General features: G+C 44.3%; 1 protein-coding gene across 3 annotated transcripts in view; it reads left to right on the top strand.

Annotated features, from left to right (window-relative positions):
* Nucleotides 1–25,058, top strand: part of AP2M1 (adaptor related protein complex 2 subunit mu 1) — a 45,498-nt gene that overhangs the window by 11,640 nt on the left and 8,800 nt on the right. Inside the window, exons 1-6 of one of the 3 annotated variants that reach the window (XM_069726977.1) lie at nt 12,220–12,566; nt 12,948–13,064; nt 17,026–17,291; nt 18,082–18,164; nt 22,191–22,326; nt 22,498–22,639. In XM_069726977.1, coding sequence (XP_069583078.1) covers nt 12,991–13,064; nt 17,026–17,291; nt 18,082–18,164; nt 22,191–22,326; nt 22,498–22,639 — 701 coding nt within the window. In that variant the 5' untranslated portion in view covers nt 12,220–12,566; nt 12,948–12,990. Of the gene's footprint in view, nt 1–12,219; nt 12,712–12,947; nt 13,065–17,025; nt 17,292–18,081; nt 18,165–22,190; nt 22,327–22,497; nt 22,640–25,058 lie in introns of those variants that run through there. The other 2 variants (XM_069726976.1, XM_069726975.1) reach the window with 2 other exon arrangements.

The raw sequence follows: 25,058 nt of genomic DNA, 5'->3' as shown, positions 1-25,058 counted from the left end.
TGATGTGCCTAAACATTGAAACCCCCCACAAGTGACACCATTTTGGAAAGTAGACCCCTTAAGGAACTTATCTAGAGGTGTGGTGAGCACTTTGACCCACCAAGTGCTTCACAGAAGTTTATAATGCAGAACCGTAAAAATAAAAAATCATATTTTCAAAAAAATTCTTTTCGCCCCTAATTTTTTATTTTTCCAAGAGTAAGAGAAGAAATTGCACCCCAAAATTTGTTGTCCAATTTGTCCTGAGTGCGCTGATACCCCATACCATTTTGGAAAGTAGACCCCCTAAGGAACTTATCTAGGTGTGGTGAGCGCTTTGACCCACCAAGGGCTTCACAGAAGTTTATAATGGAGAGCCGTAAAAATAAAACAAAAATTTTTTCCCACAAAAATTATTTTTTAGCCCCCAGTTTTGTATTTTCCCGAGGGTAACAGGAGAAATTGGACCCCAAAATTTGTTGTCCAATTTGTCCTCAGTGCGCTGATACCCCATATGTGGGGGGAACCACTGTTTGGGCGCATCGGAGGGCTCGGAAGGGAAGGAGCTCCATTTGGAATGCAGACTTAGATGGAATGGTGTGCAGGCGTCACATTGCGTTTGCAGAACCCCTAATGTACCTAAACAGTAGAAACCCCCCACAAGTGACCCCATATTGGAAACTAGACCCCCCAGGGAACTTATCTAGATGTGTTGTGAGAACTTTAAACCCCCTAGTGTTTCACTACAGTTTATAACGCAGAGCCGTAAAAATAAAAAAATATTATTTTTTTTTCCACAATTATTTTTTAGCCCCCAGTTTTGTATTTTCCCAAGGGTGACAGGAGAAATTGGACCCCAACAGTTGTTGTCCTATTTGTCCTGAGTACGCTGATACCCCATATGTTGGGGTAAACCCCTGTTTGGGCACACGGGAGAGCTCGGAAGGGAAGGAGCACTGTTTTACTTTTTCAACGCAGAATTGGCTGGAATTGAGATCGGATGCCATGTCGCGTTTGGAGAGCCCCTGATGTGCCTAAACAGTGGAAACCCCTCAATTATAACTGAAACCCTAATCCAAACACACCCCTAACCCTAATTCCAACGGTAACCCTAACCACACCTCTAACCCTGACACACCCCTAACCCTAATCCCAACCCTATTCCCAACTGTAAATGTAATCTAAACCCTAACACTAACTTTAGCCCTAACCCTAGGCCTAATGGGAAAATGGAAATAAATACATTTTTTTAATTTTTCCATAACTAAGGGGGTGATGAAGGGGGGTTTGATTTACTTTTATAGTGGGTTTTTTAGCGGATTTTTATGATTGGCAGCCGTCACACACTGAAAGACGCTTTTCTCCTTCGCCTCATTGGGGGACACAGACCGTGGGTGTATGCTGCTGCCAATAGGAGGCTGACACGAAGTGATACAAAAAAAGTGATCTCCTCCCCTGCAGTATACACCCTCCTGCTGGCTCTCAGCTAACCAGTTCTTGCTTAGTGTCTGTAGGAGGCACATGGGTCTGTTTCAGACCCCAACGTTTTTATTTTATTGTTTACTTTTCTGTAAATTATTTTTTAATTAACGGAGTGATGGGGGCGGCGGTTCCTTTCAAGGTTCCGATCTCCCCCGAACCATCAACAGGCGAGTATACCTCCCCGTACCCCCTCCTGCGACGTGGGAAGCCATGCCTGAGCTCACTTCAGGGGCGACGGTTCCTTTCATGGTCCCGATCTCCCCACACCAGCAACAGGCGACCACATGGAGTGTCGCCTCCATGTATCCTCTCCTGGAGCCAGGCCTAATGCTGGACAACTGGCCCTGTCCACCCGGACTGAACTCCGTGGCTGTACAGAGGCCCCTCTCTATGGCGTCCGAGCAGCCCCCACTGTCCCACCACTGTGAAAGCGGATGGCACAAGGAGGCGGACGGTTCCTCTCCACCTCCCTAACAAAGGGATGATGGATTGAGGCTTATCCCTGCACCGTCCACGCTGCACAGAACAGCGCTGAAACCCACATCCGCGGCGGCTCCATGCCGGGACGCGCACCAATGGTGAGTGGATCCATCTTCAGAGGGATATCCAAATGCTGACAGGCAGCCTCAGCCACTTCCCTGTGGCCCACCTCTCTGAGGTAACGCTCTGGATGGCTGCAAAAATTTAGTCCCCGGCTTCGGCCGATTTGTAGGCCGCATCCTGGAAGTCTTGCCTGGAACGCCCCGCTGGTGTCGCCCGCCGGCTACAGAAATTTAGGCCCCGGCTTGGTCCTATTCAACATCGTGTCTGTGGCTCCACCCCCCAAATTGGCGCTTCTCGCTCTCTGCGAGATTTTATCAACTCTGCAGCTCCCGGTGGCCATCTTGGTCCACCCGGCCAGCTCACACTGGGGTGACAGTATTTATTTGCATTAAAGGGGCACATCGACTCTACATCAGTACCCGGGTAAGGAAGTACCTGGTCTTAAGCTCATGACCAGTATTCCCTGGTCTTAAAGGTGCATGACCAGTATTCTCTGGTCTTAAAGGTGCATGACCAGTATTCTCTGGTCTTAAAGGTGCATGACCAGTATTCTCTGGTCTTTAAAGGCGCATGACCAGTATTCCCTGGTCTTAAAGGCGCTTGATCAGTCCGAGGAGCCCTCCGCCGCCGACCCCAGCTTTATCCTCTAGTTCCCCTTAGTGGACTTCTTCACTGACCAATCCATGGTTCTCTGACCAAGAGATTGAATCCCTGTGTACCTTCTGTGTTTGGAGTGCTCGCAGGACCAATATACATGGTCCCTATCCTACATGGGAGCCGTCGGCTAGCAGGGGCCGCAAGTATTCTAGAAACGTGCAGGCGTCTAGAAACATACAGGCATCTAGAAAACGGACGTTTTTCGTTTCCTGTTCCCTCACCAATGATTTGATGACAACAAGGCTCTGAATATGGATTGGATATTGCCTGAGCTTGCCAGAGCTTCAGAGACTAAACTCCCTCGAGAGCATTTGCCATTCAATTCGGATAAGCGATTCACTGGACAGAAGCCTCTACGTGGGATGCCATGCCTGGCCTGTTTTTTAAGGGCGACGGGTCCTTTAAAGGGCACCGATCTCCCCACACCATCAACAGACGAGCACACGGAGTGTCGTCTCCATGTTTCCTCTTCTGCATCCAGGCCTAACGCCAGACAACCTGTCCTGTCCACCTGGAGACCTGTACTCTGTGGACATATAGAGGCACCCTTTTTGGCGTACGAGCTCCCCCCTCTGCATCACCACTATATAGTGGATGATGCAAGAAGGCGGACAATTCCTCTCCACTTCCCTGTTAGGAGGTTGATGGATTGAGGGTTCCTAATTTTTATCTCTGCACCGTGAAAAGAGGAGATGGCAAGAGACTATGACCTGCTGGTTGCAGCCGCACATTCTGCCATGGGGCAGATTAACCGGGTAGAATTTCCTGTGGTATTCCTACCAGTATCCCTACCTGATGGGTCATCAATTAAAAATACCACGGACTGTCAGATAGCAAATCTGGTTCGTTCCGTCTTGCGGCTTCGAGTCCAGCGCTCTATCCTCCCTAGCGGCCGCATGGATTGCTAGAGCAATGGTCTCCTGGCTGGAGACCTTAACTACCTTGATTCACACCAGCAACAACTGGCCAATCAAATCCTTTGAACGGGAGACTGACAAAGGATTGTATAAGGATTGTCCAGCACAGTCTAGATCTAAGGGATCTTGGTTCCAAACAGGGGAACGAAAAGTAAGATCGACCCTGGACCTCAAACTTCTAACAACCTTTGACATGGTCCTCCTTCTTTGGATGGAGTTCCTCCGCTCAGCCATTACTTCAACAGAAAAAGGTGCAGTTTCCGGCATCCATCGACATTCGGGTTGCTTGCCCTCTGCAAAAATTCCTTCGCCTTTCCATTCGTCAACAGCATTTTCAAGTCACAACCTTGTCCTTCGGCCTTGCTTCCGCACCCAGAGTGTTCGCTCGGGTCATGGCAGATGTCATGTTTCTCTTGCACTCTAGAGGCGTGCTCGTCCTGCCCTGTTTGGTCTGTCTAGCCGCCCTTCCAGGACTACGCTGAGTCGTCTAGATCTCTTGCGATACCTTCTCTCCTGGGCTGGCAGCTACACTTAGACAAGTTCTCCTCATTTCCAGCCCAGCAGATATCCTTTTTGAGGATGATCCTGCACACTTCTAGAAGGATGGTAATTCTTCCTCGAGACAAGGTCATGGCCCTTCAACAGGGAGCTCACGCAAGGAGAGTTCTGAGGACTTGATTACTCACCCCCTCATTTCATTCGATTTGCTAAGAGTTCTGAGGAAAAATGGTGACGACAATGGAAGCGGTTTCCTTCGCTCCACTCGTTTTCAGCAAGTCAAATAGACTTTCAGACAATAGTCTCTGAGCTCCTTCTTTATCCAGGGCCTTTCTCCCGGATCAATGGTTATTAGTAACTACCAATGCCAGTCTTCTTCTCCCCATCATTGTTCTGGAGATCCGAACGGTAGTCTTACATCAGGTCCACTGCCTTCTGGCGGGTCTCCCTATCCGAATTCAATTGGATAATGCCACGGCGGTGCCTTACGTCAGTCATCTAGCAGGTACCCACGATCAGGCGCCATGACCGAGGTACCTCACTTTCTCTGATGGGCCGAAGTCTATTATTCGGTGATCTCGGCAGTATATATCCCAGAAGTAGAACTCTGAACAGCAAACAAATTCAGCCGTCAGGGTTCCGCCTCAAGTCAGTGGGAACTTCACCCCGAAGTCTTCCATCAGATCTGTCCTTACTGGAGTTCTCCAGTTGTAGGTGGGATGACATCCAGACTGAAGGCCAATGTACTCGAGTTCGTGGTTCGGCCTCGAGATCCTAGAGCCATCGCTCTCCATGCTCTGGTTCTGCCGTGGTACCAGTTTCCATGTCTCCCCTTCCACTGCTTCTGAAAGCCTTTCGGAAGCAGAAAGGGGCCCCAGTGATCCTCAGAGATCCGCACTGACCACGTCCGTTTTTTGTTTGCGGAGCTAGTATCTTCTCGCCTTATCGCAGCACAACTGCAAGTAGGGACTTTCTCACAGGGAGTTTTCACACGTAGTTCTTTCCTATCGCATACCGTTAGATCATTGGGACCTTATTATTCCTAGGAGCCTTACAGTAGGCTCCTTTTTCATCCGGGCAGACTTTACTATCAGGGAAAGTCGTCCCGTTCTCCTCTGCGATATTCTCACTCTGACGAGTCTTTGGAGCTAGCTTCTCTGCTCTTTCAGACTTTTTTCCCTTATTACCTTCGAGGCAAGGTTGTCCTCAAGCCATCTCCATCCCTTGTTACCAAGGTGGTACTGTATTACCACTGTTATGAGGGCATAGTTCTTCCCTCATCTCTTTTGGCTCCAGTCCACAAAATGGAATAAGATCCCCCATATTCTGGACGAAATGAGTGCTCTGAGTAGGTACGTCTTGAGGACAGCGTCCTTCTGAAGGTTGGACATTTTATTTGGGCTTCCTGACGGTAGAGGAAGGCTTCCTGACATTTTCAGGAAGGGTTTAGCAGTTTCATCGACCATGATAACATGGTTAATTCTTTTCACCATCCAGGAGTCCTTCCGTGCTAGATGTCAGCTTATCTCCCTGTCTATCAAGGGTCATAGGCACCAGGCGTCAGCAAGGCACGCCTGCAAGCTTGCGGATTCGTCCAGTCCGCATGCATTCTTGAAGCACTATAATTCCCACACTTCCACAGATATGAGTCTGGGCAGGCGGACTCTGCAGGCCATGGTGGCGCACTTGTAAGTAGCGGTTACACAGGGCCTGATCTATTGTTGTCCCCACCCAGGGACTGCTTTGGGACGTCCCACGATCTGTCCCCCAATGAGGCGAAGGAGAAATAGGGATTTTTGTGTACTCACCGTAAATCCTTTTCTCCGAGCCATTCATTGGGGGACACAGCTCCCACCCTGTTATTAGCTTATGCTTGTTTTTTAGAATGACATGCTATACGCTCATATTGTTAGTTGATCTCCTACTGCTTTTGCACCGAACTGGTTAGCTGAGAGCCAGCAGGAGGGTATATACTGCAGGGGAGGAGCTAACTTTTTTTTTTTTGTATCACAGTGTCAGCCTCCTATTGGCAGCAGCATACACCCACGGTCTGTGTCCCCCAATGAATGGCTCGGAGAAAAGGATTTTACTGTGAGTACACAAAAATCCCTATTTTATTGCAAAAAATATTTTTTGCATTACCACATTTTGAGAGCTATAATTTTTCCATATTTTGGTCCACAGAGTCATGTGAGGTCTTGTTTTTTGCGGGACAAGTTGACTTTTTTATTGGTAACATTTTCGGGCACGTGACATTTTTTGATCGCTTTTTATTCCGATTTTTGTGAGGCAGAATGACCAAAAACCAGCTATTCATGAATTTCTTTTGGGGGAGGCGTTTATACCGTTCCGCGTTTGGTAAAATTGATGAAGCAGTTTTATTCTTCGGGTCAGTACGATTACAGCGACACCTCATTTATATTTTTTTTGTTTTGGCGCTTTTATACGATAAAAACTATTTTATAGAAAAAATAATTATTTTTGCATCGCTTTATTCTCAGGACTATAACTTTTTTATTTTTTTGCTGATGATGCTGTATGGCGGCTCGTTTATTGCGGGACAAGATGACGCTTTCAGCGGTACCATGGTTATTTATATGTGTCTTTTTGATCGCGTGTTATTCCACTTTTTGTTCGGCGGTATGATAATAAAGCGTTGTTTTTTGCCTCGTTTTTTTTTTTCTTACGGTGTTTACTGAAGGGGTTAACTAGTGGGCCAGTTTTATAGGTCGGGCCGTTACGGACGCGGTAATACTAAATATATGTACTTTTATTGTTTTTTTTATTTATTTAGATAAAGAAATGTATTTATGGGAATAATATATATATATATTTTTTTCATTATTTAGGAATATTTTTTTTTACACATTTGGAAAAAAAATTTTTTTACTTTGTCCTAGGGGGGACATCACAGATCGGTGATCTGACAGTTTGCACAGCACTCTGTCAGATCACCGATCTGACATGCAGCACTGCAGGCTTCACAGTGCCTGCTCTGAGCAGGTTCTGTGAAGCCACCTCCCTCCCTGTAGGACCCGGATCCGCGGCCATCTTGGATCCGGGGCTGGAGCAGGGAGGGAGGTAAGACCCTCGCAGCAACGCGATCACATCGCATTTCTGCGGGGGGCTCAGGGAAGCCCGCAGAGAGCCCCCTCCCTGCGCGATGCTTCCCTGCACCGCCGGCACATCGCGATCATCTTTGATCGCGGTGTGCCAGGGGTTAATGTGCCGGGGGCGGTCCGTGACCGCTCCTGGCACATCGTGCCGGATGTCAGCTGCGATAAACAGCTGACACCCGGCCGCGCTCCCCCCCGTGAGCGCCGCCGATCGCGCTGTACGTACTATCCCGTCCGTGGTCATAGGGACCCACCCCACCTCGACGGGATAGTACGTCCCATGTCAGAAAGGGGTTAACTAAAGTTGTACTTCATAAAAATAAAAAAAACTATACACGTCAGGTAAAAAAAATATTCATATTTGGATCACTTGATATGGAATGACCTGCCCCCATGGGTAGGGAACATAACATAAAGGAATATTTATTTTTCCATTAGGGTTGGTCTCTGCACTTAGGGTTGGTCTTTGCACTTAGGGTTGGGGGTTGCAATTAGGGTTAGAATTAAGCTATGTGCACACGGTGCGGATTTGGCTGCTGATGCAGTTTTCCATCATGTTTACAGTACTATGTATGTAAACCTATGGAAAACCAAATCCACTGTGCATATGCTGCGGAAAATACCGCTTGGTATTTTCCGCAGCATGTCAATTCTTTTTGTGTATTCCGCAGCGTTTTACACCTGTTCCTGTATAGGAATCCGAAGGTGAAATCCGCACAAAAACACTGTAAATCCGCAGGTATAACGCAGTGCGTTTTTTTTCCGGCGGATTTTTCAATATCGGTGTGGAAAAAGGGTTAGGGTTGGAATAGGGGTGTGTTGGGGTTAGTGTTGGAGTTAGAATTGAGGGGTTTCCACTGTTTAGGCACATCGGGGTCTCCAAACACAATATGGCGCCACCATTGATTCCAGCCAATCTTGCATTCAAAAAGTCAAATGGTGCTCCCTCCCTTCCAAGCCCCGACGTGTGCCCAAACAGTGGTTTACCCCCACATATGGGGTACCAGCATACTCAGGACAAACTGTACAACAACCTTTGGGGTGCAATTTCTCCTGTTACCCTTGTGAAAATAAAAAAAATTGTGGGCTAAAAAATAATTTTTGATGAAAGAAAAATTATTTTTTTTCACGGCTCTGCATTATAAACTTCTGTGAAGCACTTGGGGGTTGAAAGTGCTCACCACACACACAGATTAGTTCCCTGGGAGGTCTAGTTTCCAAAATGGGGTCACTTATGGGGAGCTCCAATGTTTAGGCACACATGGGGCTCTCCAAATGCAACATGGTGTCCGTTAACAATTGGAGCAAATTTTTAATTCAAAAAGTCAAATGGCGCTCCTTCCCTTCCGAGCCCGGCCGTGTGCCCAAACAGTGGTTTACCCCCACATGTGAGGTATCGGTGTACTCAGGACAAATTGCCCAACAAATGTTAGGATCCATTTTATACTGTTGCCCATGTGAAAATGAAAAGCTAGAGGCTAAACTTTTTTGTGAAAAAAATACTTTTTAAATTTTTACGGATCAATTTGTGAAGCACCTGGGGGTTCAAAGTGCTCAATATGCATCTAGATAAGCTCCTTGGGGGGGTCTAGTTTCCAAAATGGGGTCACTTGTGGGGGAGCTCCAATCTTTAGGCACACAGGGGCTCTCCAAATGCTACATGGTGTCCACCAAAGATTGGAGCCAATTTTTCATTCAAAAAGTCAAATGGCGCTCCTTTCCTACCGAGCCCTGTCGTGCGCCCAAACAGTGATTCCCACCCACATATGGGGTATCGGTGTACTCAGGACAAATTGTACAATAACTTTTGGTGTCCAGTTTCTCTTTTTACCCTTGGGAAAAATAAAAAAAAATTGTTACTAAAAGATCATTTTTGTGACTAAAAAGTTAAATGTTCATTTTTTCTTTCCATGTTGCTTCTGCTGCTGTGAAGCATCTGAAGGGTTAATAAAGTTCTTGAATGTGGTTTTGAGCACCTTGAGGGGTGCAGTTTTTAGAATGGTGTCATTTTTTTTTGGTATTTTCAGCCATATAGACCCCTCAAACTGACTTCAAATGTGAGGCGGTCCCTAAAAAAAATGGTTTTGTAAATTGTTGTAAAAATGAGAAATCGCTGGTCAAATTTTAACCCTTATACCTTCCTAGCAAAAAAAAAAAAAACTGTTTCCAAAATTGTGCTGATGTAAAGTAGACATGAGGGAAATGTTTTGTTAACTATTTTTGGGTCACATAACTCTCTCTGGTTTAACAGAATAAAAATTCAAAATTTGAAAATTGTGAAATTTTCATCAAATTTCCTTAATTTTTGCGTTTATTTGTGAGAAAAAAATCGCCCTAAATTTACCACTAACATGAAGCCCAATATGTCTAAAAAAAAAAAAACAATCTCATAACCGCTAGGATCCATTGAAGCGTTCCCGAGTTATTACCTCATAAAGGGACACTGATCAGAATTGCAAAAAATGGCCAGGTCATTAAGGTCAAAATAGGCTGGGTCATGAAGGGGTTAACATTGGGTGCGCAGGGACATGCGTTGTATGCGCAAGTGGCGATTTGACGTGTGCGGCAACCGCACGGAAACGCAACATACAACGCATGTCCTTGCATACCCAATGTTAGATAGGTACGCAGGGAAATGCAGGAAGCATACAGAAGTAGGCGGGGCTTCAGGGAGGACGAAGGGAAGTATGCAGCCATCTGCAGCCCTCCTGAACACAAATGTGAACCCGGCCTTAGTCGTGTATCTAGAAGTAAAATTGTACTAGTACTGAAAAATTGTATAGAATGAAGGGGTAAACTAATAAAAAAATAAAAAAAGCAGTGTTCGTCACTAGCATGGTGTATATCAGGCTCTGTGCACACAATGTGGATTTTGCTGCAGTTCCACAGCAGTTTTCCATGAGTTTACAGTACAATGTAAACCTATGGGAAACCGAAAACGCTGTGCCAATGCTGCGGGAAAAAAAAGCGCTGAAACGCAGCGGTTTACATTCCGCAGCATGTCAATTCTTTGTGCGGAATCCGCAGCGGTTTTACAGCTGCTCCATAATAGAAAACCGCAGGTGTAAAACCGCAGTGGAATCTGCACAAAAACCATGGTAAATCCGCAAGAAAAACGCAGTGTTTTTGCCCTGTGGATTTATCAAATCCGCTCCAGAAAAATCCGCAGTGGACCATTCTACGTCTGCACATACCCTCAAGGGAATAATTCTTGAAGGGTTTTTCATAAATACAGCAACATGAAGGGGGGTAAGAGCCCCATCTTTGTACCAGAACGGAGCTATGTACAACCTTGTCTGTCCATACTGTAAACTACATTGTTGGCTCTTTATATTAATGGCTATTGTTATAGCAGCTAATCGGCGATTAGAGATGCCGAATGCTAGAGGAACATCTGATGGCTAAAGAATAGTTGTATTAAAGTGATTGAGATAAATCCCTTCAGTGCAAATTCATGAGTCAGTTTTGCTGAAAGGAACAGATTTGCAATACTTTCTGCAGCATGAGAATATAGCAATTCACATAATGTCTTAATGGGTGTATGATCACCACTGAGGAGGCAGCTGTGTGGATTCTGGTCTCGTCATTGCTTCTAAATATCTTTGCACCCAGTTCCTTGCAAGATCCACATGCAAGGGTGTCTGATCAGTCACAATCCCTAAGATCAGTTCTGAGGGGCAAGGACCCATATTGATCGACCTTCTGCATTTCATGGCTGGTATGGGAATAACTACTTCTGGGTCCCTGGCCTGCAAAGGCAGTCATGAACATACCCAAGCACAGGTGCACTGTGTTGGAGCACGACTCTATAGAAATATTCATATCTCCTGACTTGTGGAAACTGCCAGTTTGCTGTTTTCTTAAAGGTGTTGTCTGGTCTAAAATAAGTCTGCAGTCACTGATTACAGACTTGTGAATACTCGCATTGCGCTCACGGCCTGCTGAGAGGATTTTCTGGTGTCAGCATTGGGAACAGTGGCCATGTGACCACAACCATGCAATATGCATACTCTGGCCACAATCAGACTAGATGGACTCAACCTTGCTCAATGCAAGTGTATTGAGAGAGGCCATAAACAGCCTAGTCAGAATATGGACTAGTAGCAGAGTGCATGATGTGAGGATTCACAAGTCCGCAGTCACATAGTGACTGTAGACTTGTAGTTTTAAGACCGGACAACTCTATTTAACCACCATTCTTTACTATTTTTGTTTTGTGAAAGGCCTAGATGGGATTACCCTTTTAAAACAAGAGAAGGGCACCTTTTAATTGGTTGAATTATGAATTCTGACACTAAGAGTATGTGCCAACGATCCGGAACTGTCAGCGCTTTGTACGCAGTGCATGTGCGCTGCATCCAAAGCACTGCCGTCTATTGATCACAGGTGATTCCTCTGTGTTCACTGAAGTGTGCGGATTCATCGTGTCCAGTACATTCTATGGGTGAATTTTCTCTTACGGCGACGCACTGCATGTCTGTCTCTGCGGATGAGCCACGGGTGTCTGTGGACGAATTGTGGGCATACTTTTTCTAGAAAGTCTTATGGCTCTGCGTGGCCTATACATTTTCATGACTATAAGATTTCTGGGAATTGGATGTGAATTTTCTTTCCTGTCATCTTATTTTTGTCACTTATCATGGCTTGCAGATTCTGGACTTGTATCTCAGAGAACAGATGGAAATGGCAGACAAACCTTAGTCTTTCTGTTAATATACTAGTATTCTGCTTTTGGTTATGCATTTTTTCCCCTTGGGCTTATACCTCCTTCATATGCTGCTGTGTGGGTTTACTGTGGTATGTGACTCATGCAGCCCCTGCGTATTGGAAAAAGATAATTTTTATTAACAAACCACTGCTCCAGATGCGTAGATCTAATTTGTGCTGTTGTGAACTTGGCTAATATCACATCTGCCCATCCCCCCCATCACCACCACCCGTGTCCAGCATTCCAGAGTTTCTAGTCATTTTCATCTGGAAGGATTTAACTTTTTTATATATTTTTTTTTTTTTTTTGTTCCAATACCACCCACACACACACACACACACACACACACACACACACACACACACACACACACACACACACACACACATATATTTTTTTTAATTCTGCCTACATCACTGCTGTAAGCCCCCCTGCACACACAATCTGTGTAGTATGATCTATCATTTCTGTGTTTCTTGGTGTGCAGCATTTTGTGAGCTCAGCAGTTCCAATTCCTGTGCAGTTTGCATAGAATAGTTTCCTCTGAAATCAACGATTTCCCTTGAGTTTCATATGAGGGTCTCTGCCTCTTCCTTCCTCTAGATTTTTGCAGGCAGTGCTGACTATTCATTGTTACAGATCTGGGAAGAGACAAGTCACCAGAGTGTGTGTATGAAGCATCTCCTGTGCCAGCTCATCTTTTCCTCCCCCTCGTTCTGGGCTTCTACTGGTGCTCTAGACTGAAAACAGGCCTAAAGAGCTGTCAGTCTGTGAGAAATGGCCGTCTCAGAGGCGTCTCGTTGTCATTCATGTAATCATTTGTCACTGGAAATGTAGATATCTGTATATCTGTAGGACAATTGGTTAATGAGCGGAAGAAAAAGGGAATGGTCAATCTTCTGTTTTTGGATGTGCAGGATTATACCTCTGCTTCTCATATATTTCTTTTGTATTGTGTTTATGGTCCTGTTTCTAAGTTATGTTGGCCAACCGTCTAATCATAGCTTTACCTAATTCCAACCTCCTTTTTATCTCTATTTTTCACAGGTCTGTTGTAATCATGGGAATAGGAAACTGAAAGAAATCCATCATGATCGGAGGACTGTTCATTTATAATCACAAGGGAGAGGTCCTCATCTCCCGGGTGTACAGAGATGACATTGGGTAAGCTGCATTCATTTTTATCTTGTATGTGCTTATTCTGCAGTTATTTTCACTCCCTACCTTTTTTTTTTTCCGTCTAAAACGAGCACCTTCTAATGTGAAGCTAGTGCTGATCACCATGAACACTTCAGTTTTTAGCCATTCTGGCATCTCCTATCCCCTGCAGCATTACATAGTAGTCAAATATGAGCTTGGCTCTCCTAAAATGGTCAGAGGCTGCCTTCAAATGCTTGTTTGTCAACAGTGCACACACAATAGTGGTTTCAGTAACTCGCTTTTAATAAAGAGGAATTTCATCCAAGGTCGTTTATACCTGCTGTTCTGTTTGTATGAGGTGGGGTATCGTACATCCTGTGTAGCATTAGGGTACCGTCACACTATAACATTTCGATCGCTACGACGGTACGATTCGTGACGTTCCAGCGATATCGTTACGATATCGCTGTGTCTGACACGCAGCAGCGATCAGGGATCCTGCTGAGAATCGTACGTCGTAGCAGATCGTATGGAACTTTCTTTCATCGCTGGATCTCCCGCTGTCATCGCTAGATCGGTGTGTGTGACACCGATCTAGCGATGCGATCCAGCGATGCGTTCGCTTGTAACCAGGGTAAACATCGGGTAACTAAGCGCAGGACCGCGCTTAGTTACCCGATGTTTACCCTGGTTACAAGCGTTAAACTAAAAAAAACCAAACAGCACATACTTACATTCTGGTGTCCGTCAGGTCCCTTGCCGTCTCTGCTTCCCGCACTGTGACTGCCGGCCGTAAAGTGAAAGCAGAGCACAGCGGCTGTGCTTTCACTTTCACTTTACGGCCGGCAGTCACTGAGTGCGGGAAGCAGACTGCAAGGGACCTGACGGACACCAGAATGTAAGTATGTGCTGTTTGTTTTTTTTTTAGTTTAACGCTTGTAACCAGGGTAAACATCGGGTAACTAAGCGCGGTCCTGCGCTTAGTTACCCGATGTTTACCCTGGTTACCCAGGGACCTCGGCATCGTTGGTCGCTGGAGAGCTGTCTGTGTGACAGCTCCCCAGCGACCACACTACGATTTACCTACGATCACGGCCAGGTCATATCGCTGGTCGTGATCGTAGGTAAATCGTATAGTGTGACGGTATTCTGGTGTTATCTTGTCTACTGATGGTACCTATTGTTTCTTAAGAAAAACTATAGATGATGTTGTGCAACTTCTCATTCTAATTGGAGCATACTAAAGGCGGGACATTGTCATTTCAACTATCTGGTCTAAGACTGAGGTGTATACTAGTGAAAGGTGGGATGTCTTCAGTGGTAAGGATTTCCAAATTGGTATACAGAGCCATAATACACATGCAGGACTTTTGTGGATATTGAGGAAATATTTTACAAAATTGTAACACCCCCCCCCCACCCCCCCTGGAATTTGTCAGGCAAGTCCCTGTTTTTCATATGTAGTTTGGACCTAGCCTTAAAAATACAAACCGCCCTTTTGGTTGTCTTGCATCGCAGGTTACATGAGGTTGAATGTGAATACACTGATCTGCTCTTAGCCTAACGAGGATCCTTGATCTTCCAGAATTATTCTTATTCTGACCGTTTTTTTTTCTAAGTGACCCTTACGTTTGCCTTGGTTTTCAGTTTAATAACTTATAGTTTTACAGTTCTTGCTGTATTTTGACTGCAACGCTATGGGAGCTGCTGAACTGGGCTAACTATGTTTAGCTAGTGTTTTCTCTTCCCTTTTAATAATGTTCCTTTTAGAAGACCTTTCTTCTAAGATTTTTCACAACCAAATTTTAAGTGTGTTAAATCTTATCATTCCAGTGCTATGTCCCGATCTTCTAAGGGACTTGTTCTTCAGCAGATCGGTCTGTACTGACTGTTACAGCAAGTTGTAGCGTCTCTTCTGTCACTTGTAGTGACCTCTTCTGCATCCCCTCGCTCATGAGCATTCTCCTTTTTACATTGCATGTTTGATGTTTGGCATGTTGCTCTTTTCTTCTCCCGCACTTTCTATCCTGTCTAACTGCTGCATACAGTTGCTTAAAGACTTAGTAATATATGGATAAAAACAACGTTTCCTACATAAATGTTGAATAAGCAAAATACTGTCATAAAGATTATTTTAAATATTACCGTTCGCTGCCTCACACACGGGTGTGTTTTGTTTTGTTTTTTGTTTTTTTAACAGCAGGTCATGCATGATAACGGTTTCCTCCTACCCTGCATGGCGGACAGTTATTTCTTTTCAAATGGTAGAAATTCTCGGTAGTGTTCAGATAAATTTTTTTTATTTATTTAATTTTTTTTTTTTAGTATGTCAGACTGAGACTGCTGCTCAGTGGCTATCCAACTTTCAGCTGCCAAGCAGTCATTTAGGATGTCCTGTATGTTAGAGGAGCAAAGTGTACTTGGAAGTGCCTTTTTTATATCCTGTAAAGTGATGACATCTCTCTAGTATATGCCATCATCATTTTGTAACAGTCAGGGTCTAACCTCTGGGACCCCCGCCACTACTGAGAATGAAGGATCTGCAGTGCTAGTTTAGTAACCTGCATATCAGCTTCCTAGGCAGCAGATGTGCAGGGAATTCCAGATGAACCAATTCATAATCCACTTTAATAAGGTATGCAGGTATTGCCAGCCAGTCTGTGTGCCATTTGTTTTTTTTTGTTTTTTTGTTCTTTCTTGCTTGTATTTGAGCCGTAAGCAGAGGAGGGGCATGAGGCATGGCTGCGCTCCACCTTCTCTGCTGTGCAGAGCAGAATGCATGTGAGCAGAGCATTGCTCTAAGCTGCTGTACTTTGCAGTCTGGACATTTCTGCAGTATTCAGTGTGCTCTCCTCCTGGGTCTTTTCTAGAGTGTGCTATGTTCTTTTAGTATTTTATTTCTAACCCTTTCTTTCATTGCTGTCACTGTCCTTTTCCTTGCTGGTGCCATCTCTTTCCATCTCATCACTTCATTGGCTGCTGTAGCAATAGGTAAGATCTTACTGCTGCGACTTTCCCTGTAGTGCCGGCTGTTTTGTCTCTGTGCTTGTACCAGATCTGTCGTAACCAGTATGTTTTAATAGCTGCTTATATTTTGAGGTGCCAGGGTTTTGGTTTTTTTTGTACTATAGACTTATTCTACCTCTGCTAGAGACCTATGTATTGGCCCTTAATGCCATTTCTAAAAAATGGATATATATTTTGTCATTGTTTGGGCTAGTGCACCGACATATTGATTAATAACTCGTATGTTGAATTGATCTGTTATTTTGGTCTCTGGTAGGGAAACTATTGAGATTGCTGTGATCGTAATGATTAATACAACTTAATAGCGTTCTTGTCTTTTGATGTACGCCTACAATACCGCTAACAGATCTTAAAGATCCTAATCATCTTACTTTTACAGGTTTATATGGTTTTTCTCCTTTTTCACTAACATTCTGAACTTGTGATATATATGTAGAACCTCTTCAACCCCATGTCAGTGTCCTTTTTATATATGCTACTTCTGCCAAGAATAACATTACTGATGATCTACCAGGAGAAAATAAAAATCTTTTAATATCTTCTATGGAGAGAGATGGATTTCTGAATTTCCAGGCCCAAAGCCTAAGGTTGCACTGCTAAGATTCTAATACCAACTTGTCCCCCTTAATTTAGGTCAATGTTATTGGGACTTTGTGGAGCCAAAATGACCTAACACAACCATTCCTAGATCCTACTTGGCTATGAATAGTTGCAGTTCTGGGTGGACAGGGATATAACCGATGACCAACAAATCAAGAACAAAGTAAGAAAAGGTCCTCGGAGTCCTTGATGGCCAAGCGCTTATGACCCAAAAGGATTGAATGGCATAGAAGATATTAAAAGTGTAATTTAATGTAAAGCTTTCTTCCCCGTCACTTGTATTTGCCACCTAAACAAGGAGTTGGGTAAATGCTGTAATCTTTTCAGGTTTTAATCTTTAAATTTCGATTTTTCTCAGGAGGAATGCAGTGGACGCTTTCCGCGTCAATGTCATCCATGCCAGGCAGCAGGTGCGATCTCCTGTCACCAACATTGCTCGTACCAGCTTCTTTCACGTTAAGCGCTCAAACATCTGGCTGGCTGCAGTCACCAAGCAAAATGTCAATGCTGCTATGGTATTTGAGTTCCTTTATAAGATGTGTGATGTCATGACTGCTTACTTTGGAAAGATCAGTGAGGAAAACATCAAGAACAACTTTGTACTGATCTATGAATTGCTTGACGGTAAGAAGCCAAACTCTCCTAGTAGTCCTGTATAGCTTTATTTCAAGCCTCATGGCTAATAAAAAAAAAAAATATATATATATAAATTGTTCTTTCGATTGTGAATTTTGTTCAGTCAGTGTTTTTTAGCTACCGTATTTTCTGGCGTATAAGACTTTTTAACCCCTGAAAATCATCTCAAAAGTCGGGGGTCGTCTTACACGCCGGGTACTGCGTGTGCAGGGAGCGGTCCTGTATGGTTCCCAGGATCTGGAGGAGAGGAGACTCTCCTTCAGGCCCTGGGATCCATAGTCATGTAAAAAAAAAAAAAAAAAGAATAAAAAATATGGGATTTACTTACCCTCTGACAGCCCACGGCTGTCAGCGGTGCAAGCGGCGGCCTCCGTTCCTAAGGATGCATTGAACGAAAGACCTTCGATCTCACTTTTCCAGATTATGAAAACATTTACAGCACTTTCTGCACTGAACCCAGTTTATTATATATATATTTTTTTAGTCTGAGACTGTACATTTTATACCGACTGACTCTACAGCCCTGGTGTCAGACACAGCCAGACTCCCCACAGAGAGGTTATACATCATTTGTTAACATGTTTGCCTTCCTGAATACTGTGTCCACAATGCTGAGAAAGCAATGGGAATTCAGTGTGTAGGAAATGCTGTCACTGCATGAACAATAAAACATGAAATTGTCTGGTCAGAAATAAAGGGTGTAAATGACCTTGTTCTGAACTGGTTAACTAGGAATCTTACCATTTGATATTTTTCTTTTTTTTTTCTTTTGTAATAGAAATCCTGGATTTTGGCTACCCACAGAACTCTGAAACTGGAGCATTGAAAACCTTCATTACTCAGCAAGGGATTAAAAGTCAGGTAATAAATCTGCTGCTTTTTTGGAGGGATGGAAACAGATGTGTACAGGTGAAAAGATACAAGCTAGGTTGCATCTGTGTGGGTTTTTTTTTTTCTTATTTAACCACAAACAAATCTACAATTGTTAAACAGAATATTGTTTAATCCCTTTTCGACCACCCTCCTCTCTAAAATATTATTCATTTTAAGCAAAGTAGAAAATGGCATTCCAGAGCTGTAGAAAATAGGTGATCAGCATGTGTATAGCAGCGTTAAGTACTACAGTAATGTCTTGTTCTTATTCTCAACCCCCCCTTTTTTATTTAATTTTTTTTTTTTATGTGTGTATTTCAATCTGGCTATCAGGATCTTGGTGCTGTCTGGTGTGTGCTTTTTGTTGTGGGTTTTGTAGTTTGATACACTAACTGCTCTCGCCTGCCTTTAGCTGCCACCCTTGACCTTAACTTGACTTTTCTTGTTTTTATCCCTGCGTTTCCTGACCTGCTTGTCCGTTCTTCCCACATTTGCCTACCGTATTGCTTCTCCTCTGCTTCATGTGGCTGGACATGTAGCATCAGGTAGGAGTGAATGGAAAAATGCTGGTGATTATCTTCTGGAGGCTTCTAATTCGATTTTTATGTGGAAAATTGAGTTTGTAAAAGGGAGTTTACCAGGTTTGTCATAAATGTTGAATTGTAGGAGAACAACCTCACACTTTCTCCATGCAAAGCGGCCACTGTTTGCTTGTCTCTTTCTGCAGTTATTGATTTAGCTGAGATCTAAGGGGTAACATTTCTCCTTGTGGAGACCTGCCAGGCGTATCGGAGTGAAGAAACCTATAACCTCTTACCGACGTCGGGCGTAATACGCTGATGTCAGTATCCCTCCCTTTGATGGAGCCCCCGGCGGTGAGCCCACATCTTTCCCGGAACATGTCAGCTGTTTTGAACAGCTGATATATGCCTGCAATAGCAGAGGGTGGAATCGCGATGCACCCATGGCTATTAACTAATTAATTGCTGTCTAACTGATTTTAAATGGAGCTTCTGGCAATTGTGTCGGAAATATGCGCACCTCTGACTTGCGGGTCACCGGAGTGTCAGCATGACAACCCAAGGTTTTCTGGATATCTTTATGGTTGTCAGTGCCGGATTGCTGTGAGCGTCACCCAGTGGTCGGCGCTCATAGTAAGTAAGCAATGCTACTACATAGAGGTGATCTGACCATCAACTCTATGTAGCAGAGCTGATCAGGCTATGGCAGCTTCTAGTCTGCTATGGAGACTATTCAAGCATGCCAAGTGTGTTAAAAAAAAAAAAAAAACTATTGTCCCCTGTCCCAGGAGTTGTAGTATGATCAGACCATGTTCCCACACAGCACGTAGCAGGGGCGCATTTATAAGATTCTCACCATAGAAACATTATTTACTCTTTTTTTCAACTCCTTTCTGCCGTCGGACGGAATAGTACGTCCGATGGCAGATCCCCCTGCTTTGATGCAGGCTCCGGCGGTGAGCCCGCATAAAAGCCGGGACATGTCAGCTGTTTTGTACAGCTGACATGTGCCCGCAATAGCACCTATGGTTGTTGATGCCAGATTGCTGTGAGCGCCACCCTGTGGTCGGCGCTCATAGCAATGCTGTAAATCTACTACATAGGAGCGATCTGAGCATCGCCTCTATGTTGCATAGCCGATCAGGCTATACCAGCTTCTAGCCCCCGCATAGAGGCTATTAAAGCATGGGAAAAGAAGAAGAAAAAAATTAAAAAAAAAAAGTTCAAATCACCCCCCCTTTGCCCCATTCAAAATAAAACCATTAAAAAATCAAACCTACACATATTTGGTATCGTCGCGTTCAGAATCGCCCGATCTATCAATTAAAAAAAAGAAAATTGACCCGATCGCATAGCGAGAGAAAAAAAATCCAAACGCCAGAATTATGTTTTTTTTGGTCGCAGTGACATTGCATTAAAATGCAGTAACGGGCGATCAAAAGAACGTATCTGCACCAAAATGGTATCTTTAAAAACGTCAGCTCGGCACGCAAAAAATAAGCCCTCACCCGACCCCAGATCCCCCCAAAAATAGACACGCTACGGGTCTTGGAAAATTGTGCAATTTATTTTTTATTTTATTTTTTTTAGCAAAGTTTGGAATTTTTTTTTTTCCCACCACTTACTTAAAGCGCCACTGTCACCCCCTTCAGCCGTTATAAACTAAAAGAGCCATCTTGTGCAGCAGTAAAGCTGCATTCTACCAAGGTGGCTCTTTTAGTTTTTTGTTCATGTATTCCCAAAATAAAGCGCTTTGAAACTTATCCAAAATACCTCTTTGTCCATGAAGGCGGGTCCTCACTCCCCAGCTTGAACCGGTACTCTGCCGTCACTCCAATCTTCAGGGGCTTTTGACACCGCCCCCTCTGCGCTTTTTTCGCTTCAAAACCGGCGCCTGCGCTGTGTACAACTGTGTGGGGCAGGCGCAGTAAGCTCTGGCTGTCTGACGTCCCAGCCAGGCTTGCAGACTGCGCCTGTGCGGGCAGTGCGGCCACCCACCGTGGGAATCCTAGCCCCGCACTGTGCATAATGCATAACACACTGCAGGGCTGGGATTCTCAAGGTGGGTGGCTGCACAGGCGCAGTCTGCAAGCCTGGCTGGGACGTCAGACAGCCAGAGCTTACTGCGCCTGCCCCACACAGTTGTACACAGCGCAGGCGCCGGTTTTGAAGCGAAAAAAGCGCGGAGGGGGCGGTGCCAAAAGCCCCTGAAGATTGGAGTGACGGCAGAGTACCGGTTCAAGCTGGGGAGTGAGGACCGGCCTCCATGGACAAAGAGAGGTATTTTGGATAAGTTTCAAAGCGCTTTATTTTGGGAATACATGAACCAAAAACTAAAAGAGCCACCTTGGTAGAATGCAGCATTACTGCTGCACAAGATGGCTCTTTTAGTTTATAACGGCTGGAGGGGGTGACAGTGGCCCTTTAAAAGAGAACCTAGACATATGTTTAGTGTCTATGAACTCATAATGACCTGGATAACCATAATGGCAGGTCAGTTTTAGCATTTAGTGAACCTAGCAAAAAAGCCAAACAAAAAACAAGTGCGAGATTGCACTTTTTTGGCAATTTCACCGCACTTGGAACTTTTTTCCCGTTTTCTAGTAAAACCAATGGTGTCGTTCAAAAGTACAACTTGTCCCACAAAACATAAGCCCCTCACATGGCCATATTGATGGAAAAATAAGTGTTATGTCTCTGGGAAGGAGGGGAGTGAACAACGAAAACGCAAAACCGAAAAAAAGCTCCGGGGGTTAAAAAAACATTTAATTGTCACTTATTCCAAGATCTATTGATTTTTAAAATTAACTGTTTGTGGGACAACCATTTTAAATATGCAAATTGTCTCTTCAGAGAGGAAAAGGTCTTCCACTCTAGTGCCACCTATTGGAAGTAGCAATCCTAAGTCAATTTCAACCCTTTCATGAGCCTTGCCGAGTGACTTTGGACAATATGCATATTTAATTTTCCAGAGAAGCATGCATGGCATACAAGACACCTCACTCTGACATACCAGTCCTGGCAAGTCACTCTCCACAAATAGAAACGTTACCCTTTCGATCCCAGTTTTAAGCCTGTAACCTAGCCAAATGTCATACTTTGCACTGACAAGGGGCAACACCCCGAAATGGTGTCTGCACATTGAACTTCTGGTTTGGCTTTTATCCGATCTCATCTGGCAAGGTTTGTTAAAGGGTCATTATTGACTTTTAGGATGCTACTTCCAATAGGTGGCGCTAAAGTTCTAGTCCTCTTCCTTTCTGAAGAGGCAATTTGTAGACTTTAGTAGAATATTGTACATTTTCCTGTGAAATGCTATAATGGTCTGAGATGGGAATACCCATATAATCTTATCCCACATAGTACTCCCTTTTTATTACGGTTTTATACATGATGCCAAGGAATTCCCAAGTTCTCTTATCCGTTGAGCTATTCACTCCAGGAATTTCCAGATAACATTGTACTTTTTTCTTTTTTTCCTGTGTTCTGTCAGACCAAGGAGGAGCAGTCTCAGATCACCAGCCAAGTGACTGGTCAGATCGGCTGGCGACGTGAAGGGATCAAGTATCGTCGAAATGAGCTGTTCTTGGATGTTTTAGAGAGCGTTAACCTACTAATGTCCCCTCAAGGTAAGTACATTGGAGTGAGGTGCAGAGTTGTGGGTTTGTAAGGGGCAGCATGGTGGTGCAGTGGATGGCACAGCAGCCTTGCAGCGCTGGAGTCCTGGGTTCAAGCCCCACTATTATTATTATTGTAAGAACTACTTGTGAATCCAAACTGACTGACTTCTCCTTCTCCAGGACAGGTACTCAGCGCTCATGTGTCAGGGCGGGTGGTTATGAAGAGCTATTTGAGCGGTATGCCTGAATGCAAGTTTGGAATGAATGATAAGATTGTAATTGAGAAACAAGGCAAAGGAACGGCTGATGAGACCGGCAAAACGTAAGTGTGGCGAACCACTGCTCTTCTTTCTAAGGTTCCTATGTGCACCAGATGCATTTCATCACCATCTTTGCAAATACAATCACAGATATATATAGGCAGTCTAACCGAAAAACTGTTGCTCACAGCAACCAATTACAGCACAACTTCTATTATAAGAGCAGTTCAACGCTTTGTCAGTTTTGGCCTGTACGTATGAACAGCCTAGATATCACTGAAATATTCCAGTTACAAATCTTTAATCATTACATAGTGGAATTCATTGAGAACAATAAAACACAAAAATGGTCAATGTAAATCAAAATTAACCCCTTTCTGACATGTGACGTACTATCCCGTCGAGGTGGGCCCGTATTACCACCCACGGGATAGTACGTCATAGCGATCGGCCACGCTCATGGGAGGAGCGCGGCCGGGTGTCAGCTATGTGCCAGGAGCGGTCACGCACCGCCCCCGACACACTGCGATGAAACCTGATCGTAGTGTTCTGCCGGTATAGGGAAGCATCGTGCTGGGAGGGGGCTCCCTGCGGGCTTCCCTGAGACCCCCGGAGCAACGCGATGTGATTGCGTTGCTCCGAGGGTCTCCTACCTTCCTCCCTGCAGCAGGCCCAGATCCAAAATGGCTGCAGGGCTGCATCCGGGTCCTACAGGGAGGTGGCTTCACTGCGCCTGCTCAGAGCAGGCGCCGGGAAGCCTCTGAGTGCACGTCAGATCGCTGGTCTGACACAGTGCACAGCAAAGTGTCAGATCAGTGATCTTGCACTATAACATGATGCCTCCCCCCTGGGGCAATGTTATAGTGTAAAAAGAAAATAAAAATATTTACATGTGTAAAAAATATATATATATATATATTTTCCCATAAATACACTTTATCTAAATTAAAAAAAGAAAACTATAAAAGTACACCTATTTAGTATCGCCGCGTCCGTAACAACCCAACCTTTAAAACTGTCCCACTAGTTAACCCCTTCAGTGAACACCGTAAAAGAGGCAAAAAACAATGCTTTATTATCATACCACCAAACAAAAATTGGAGTAACATGCAATCAAAAAGACAGATATAAATAACCATGGTACCGCTGAAAACATCATCTTGTCCCGCAAAAAAAACGAGCCGCCATACAGCGTCATCAGCGAAAAAATTAAAATGTTATGGTCCTCAGAATAAAGCGAAGCAAAATTTTTTTTTTCTATAAAACAGTTTTTATCGTATAAAAGCGCCAAAACATAAAAAAAATGATATAAATGAGGTATCGCTGTAATCGTACTGACCCGTAGTATAATACTGCTTTATCCATTTTTAACAAACGCGGAACAGTATAAACACCCCCCCTTTCCCAAAAGAAATTCATGAATAACTGGTTTTTGGTCATTCTGCCTCACAAAAATCGGAATAAAAAGCGATCAAAAATTGTCACGTGCCCGAAAATGTTACCAATAAAAACGTCAACTCGTCCCGCAAAAAACAAGACCTCACATGACTCTGTGGACGAAAATATAGAAAAATTATAGCTCTCAAAACGTGGTAACGCAAAAAATATTTTTTTGCAATAAAAAGCGTCTTTCAGTGTGTGACGGCTGCCAATCATAAAAATCCACTGAAAAAACAGCTATAAATAGTAAATCAAACCCCCCCTTCATCACCCCCTTAGTTAGGGAAACATTAAAAAAATGTATTTATTTCCATTTTCCGGTTGGGGCTAGGGTTAAGGCTACACTTAGGGTTGGGGCTAAAGTTAGGGTTTGGATTACATTTACGGTTGGGATTAGGGTTAGGGGTGTGTCAGGGTTAGGGGTGTGGTTAGGGTTAACGTTGGGATTAGGGTTAGGGGTGTGTTTGGATTAGGGTTTCAGTTAGAATTGGGGGCTTTCCACTGTTTAAACTGGCTCTCCAAACGCGACATGGCGTCCGATCTCTATTCCAGCCAATTCTGCGTTGAAAAAGTAAAACAGTGCTCCTTCCCTTCCGAGCTCTCCCGTGTGCCCAAACAGGGGTTTACCCCAACATATGGGGTATCGGCGTACTCAGGACAGATTGGACAACAATTTTGGGGTCCAATTTCTCCTGTTACCCTTGGGAAAATACAAAACTGGGGGCTAAAAAATAATTTTTGTGGGAAAAGTTTTTTTTATTTTCACGGTTCTGCGTTCTAAACTGTAGTGAAACACTTGGGGGCTCAAAGTTCTCACAACACATCTAGATAAGTTCATTGGGGGGTCTAGTTTCCAAAGAGGGGTCACTTGTGGGGGGTTTCTACTGTTTAGGTACATTTGGGACTCTGCAGACCATTCCATCTAAGTCTGCATTCCAAATAGCGCTCCTTCCCTTCCGAGCTCTCCCATGTGCCCAAACGGTGGTTTCCCCCCCCCCCCCCCCACCCACATATGGGGTATCAGCGTACTCAGGACAAATT

The sequence above is a fragment of the Ranitomeya imitator genome, chromosome 5 (assembly GCF_032444005.1).
Source record: "Ranitomeya imitator isolate aRanImi1 chromosome 5, aRanImi1.pri, whole genome shotgun sequence".
In the NCBI taxonomy this organism is placed as follows: Eukaryota; Metazoa; Chordata; class Amphibia; order Anura; family Dendrobatidae; genus Ranitomeya; species Ranitomeya imitator.
This window is presented reverse-complemented; position numbering and strand designations above follow the sequence as displayed.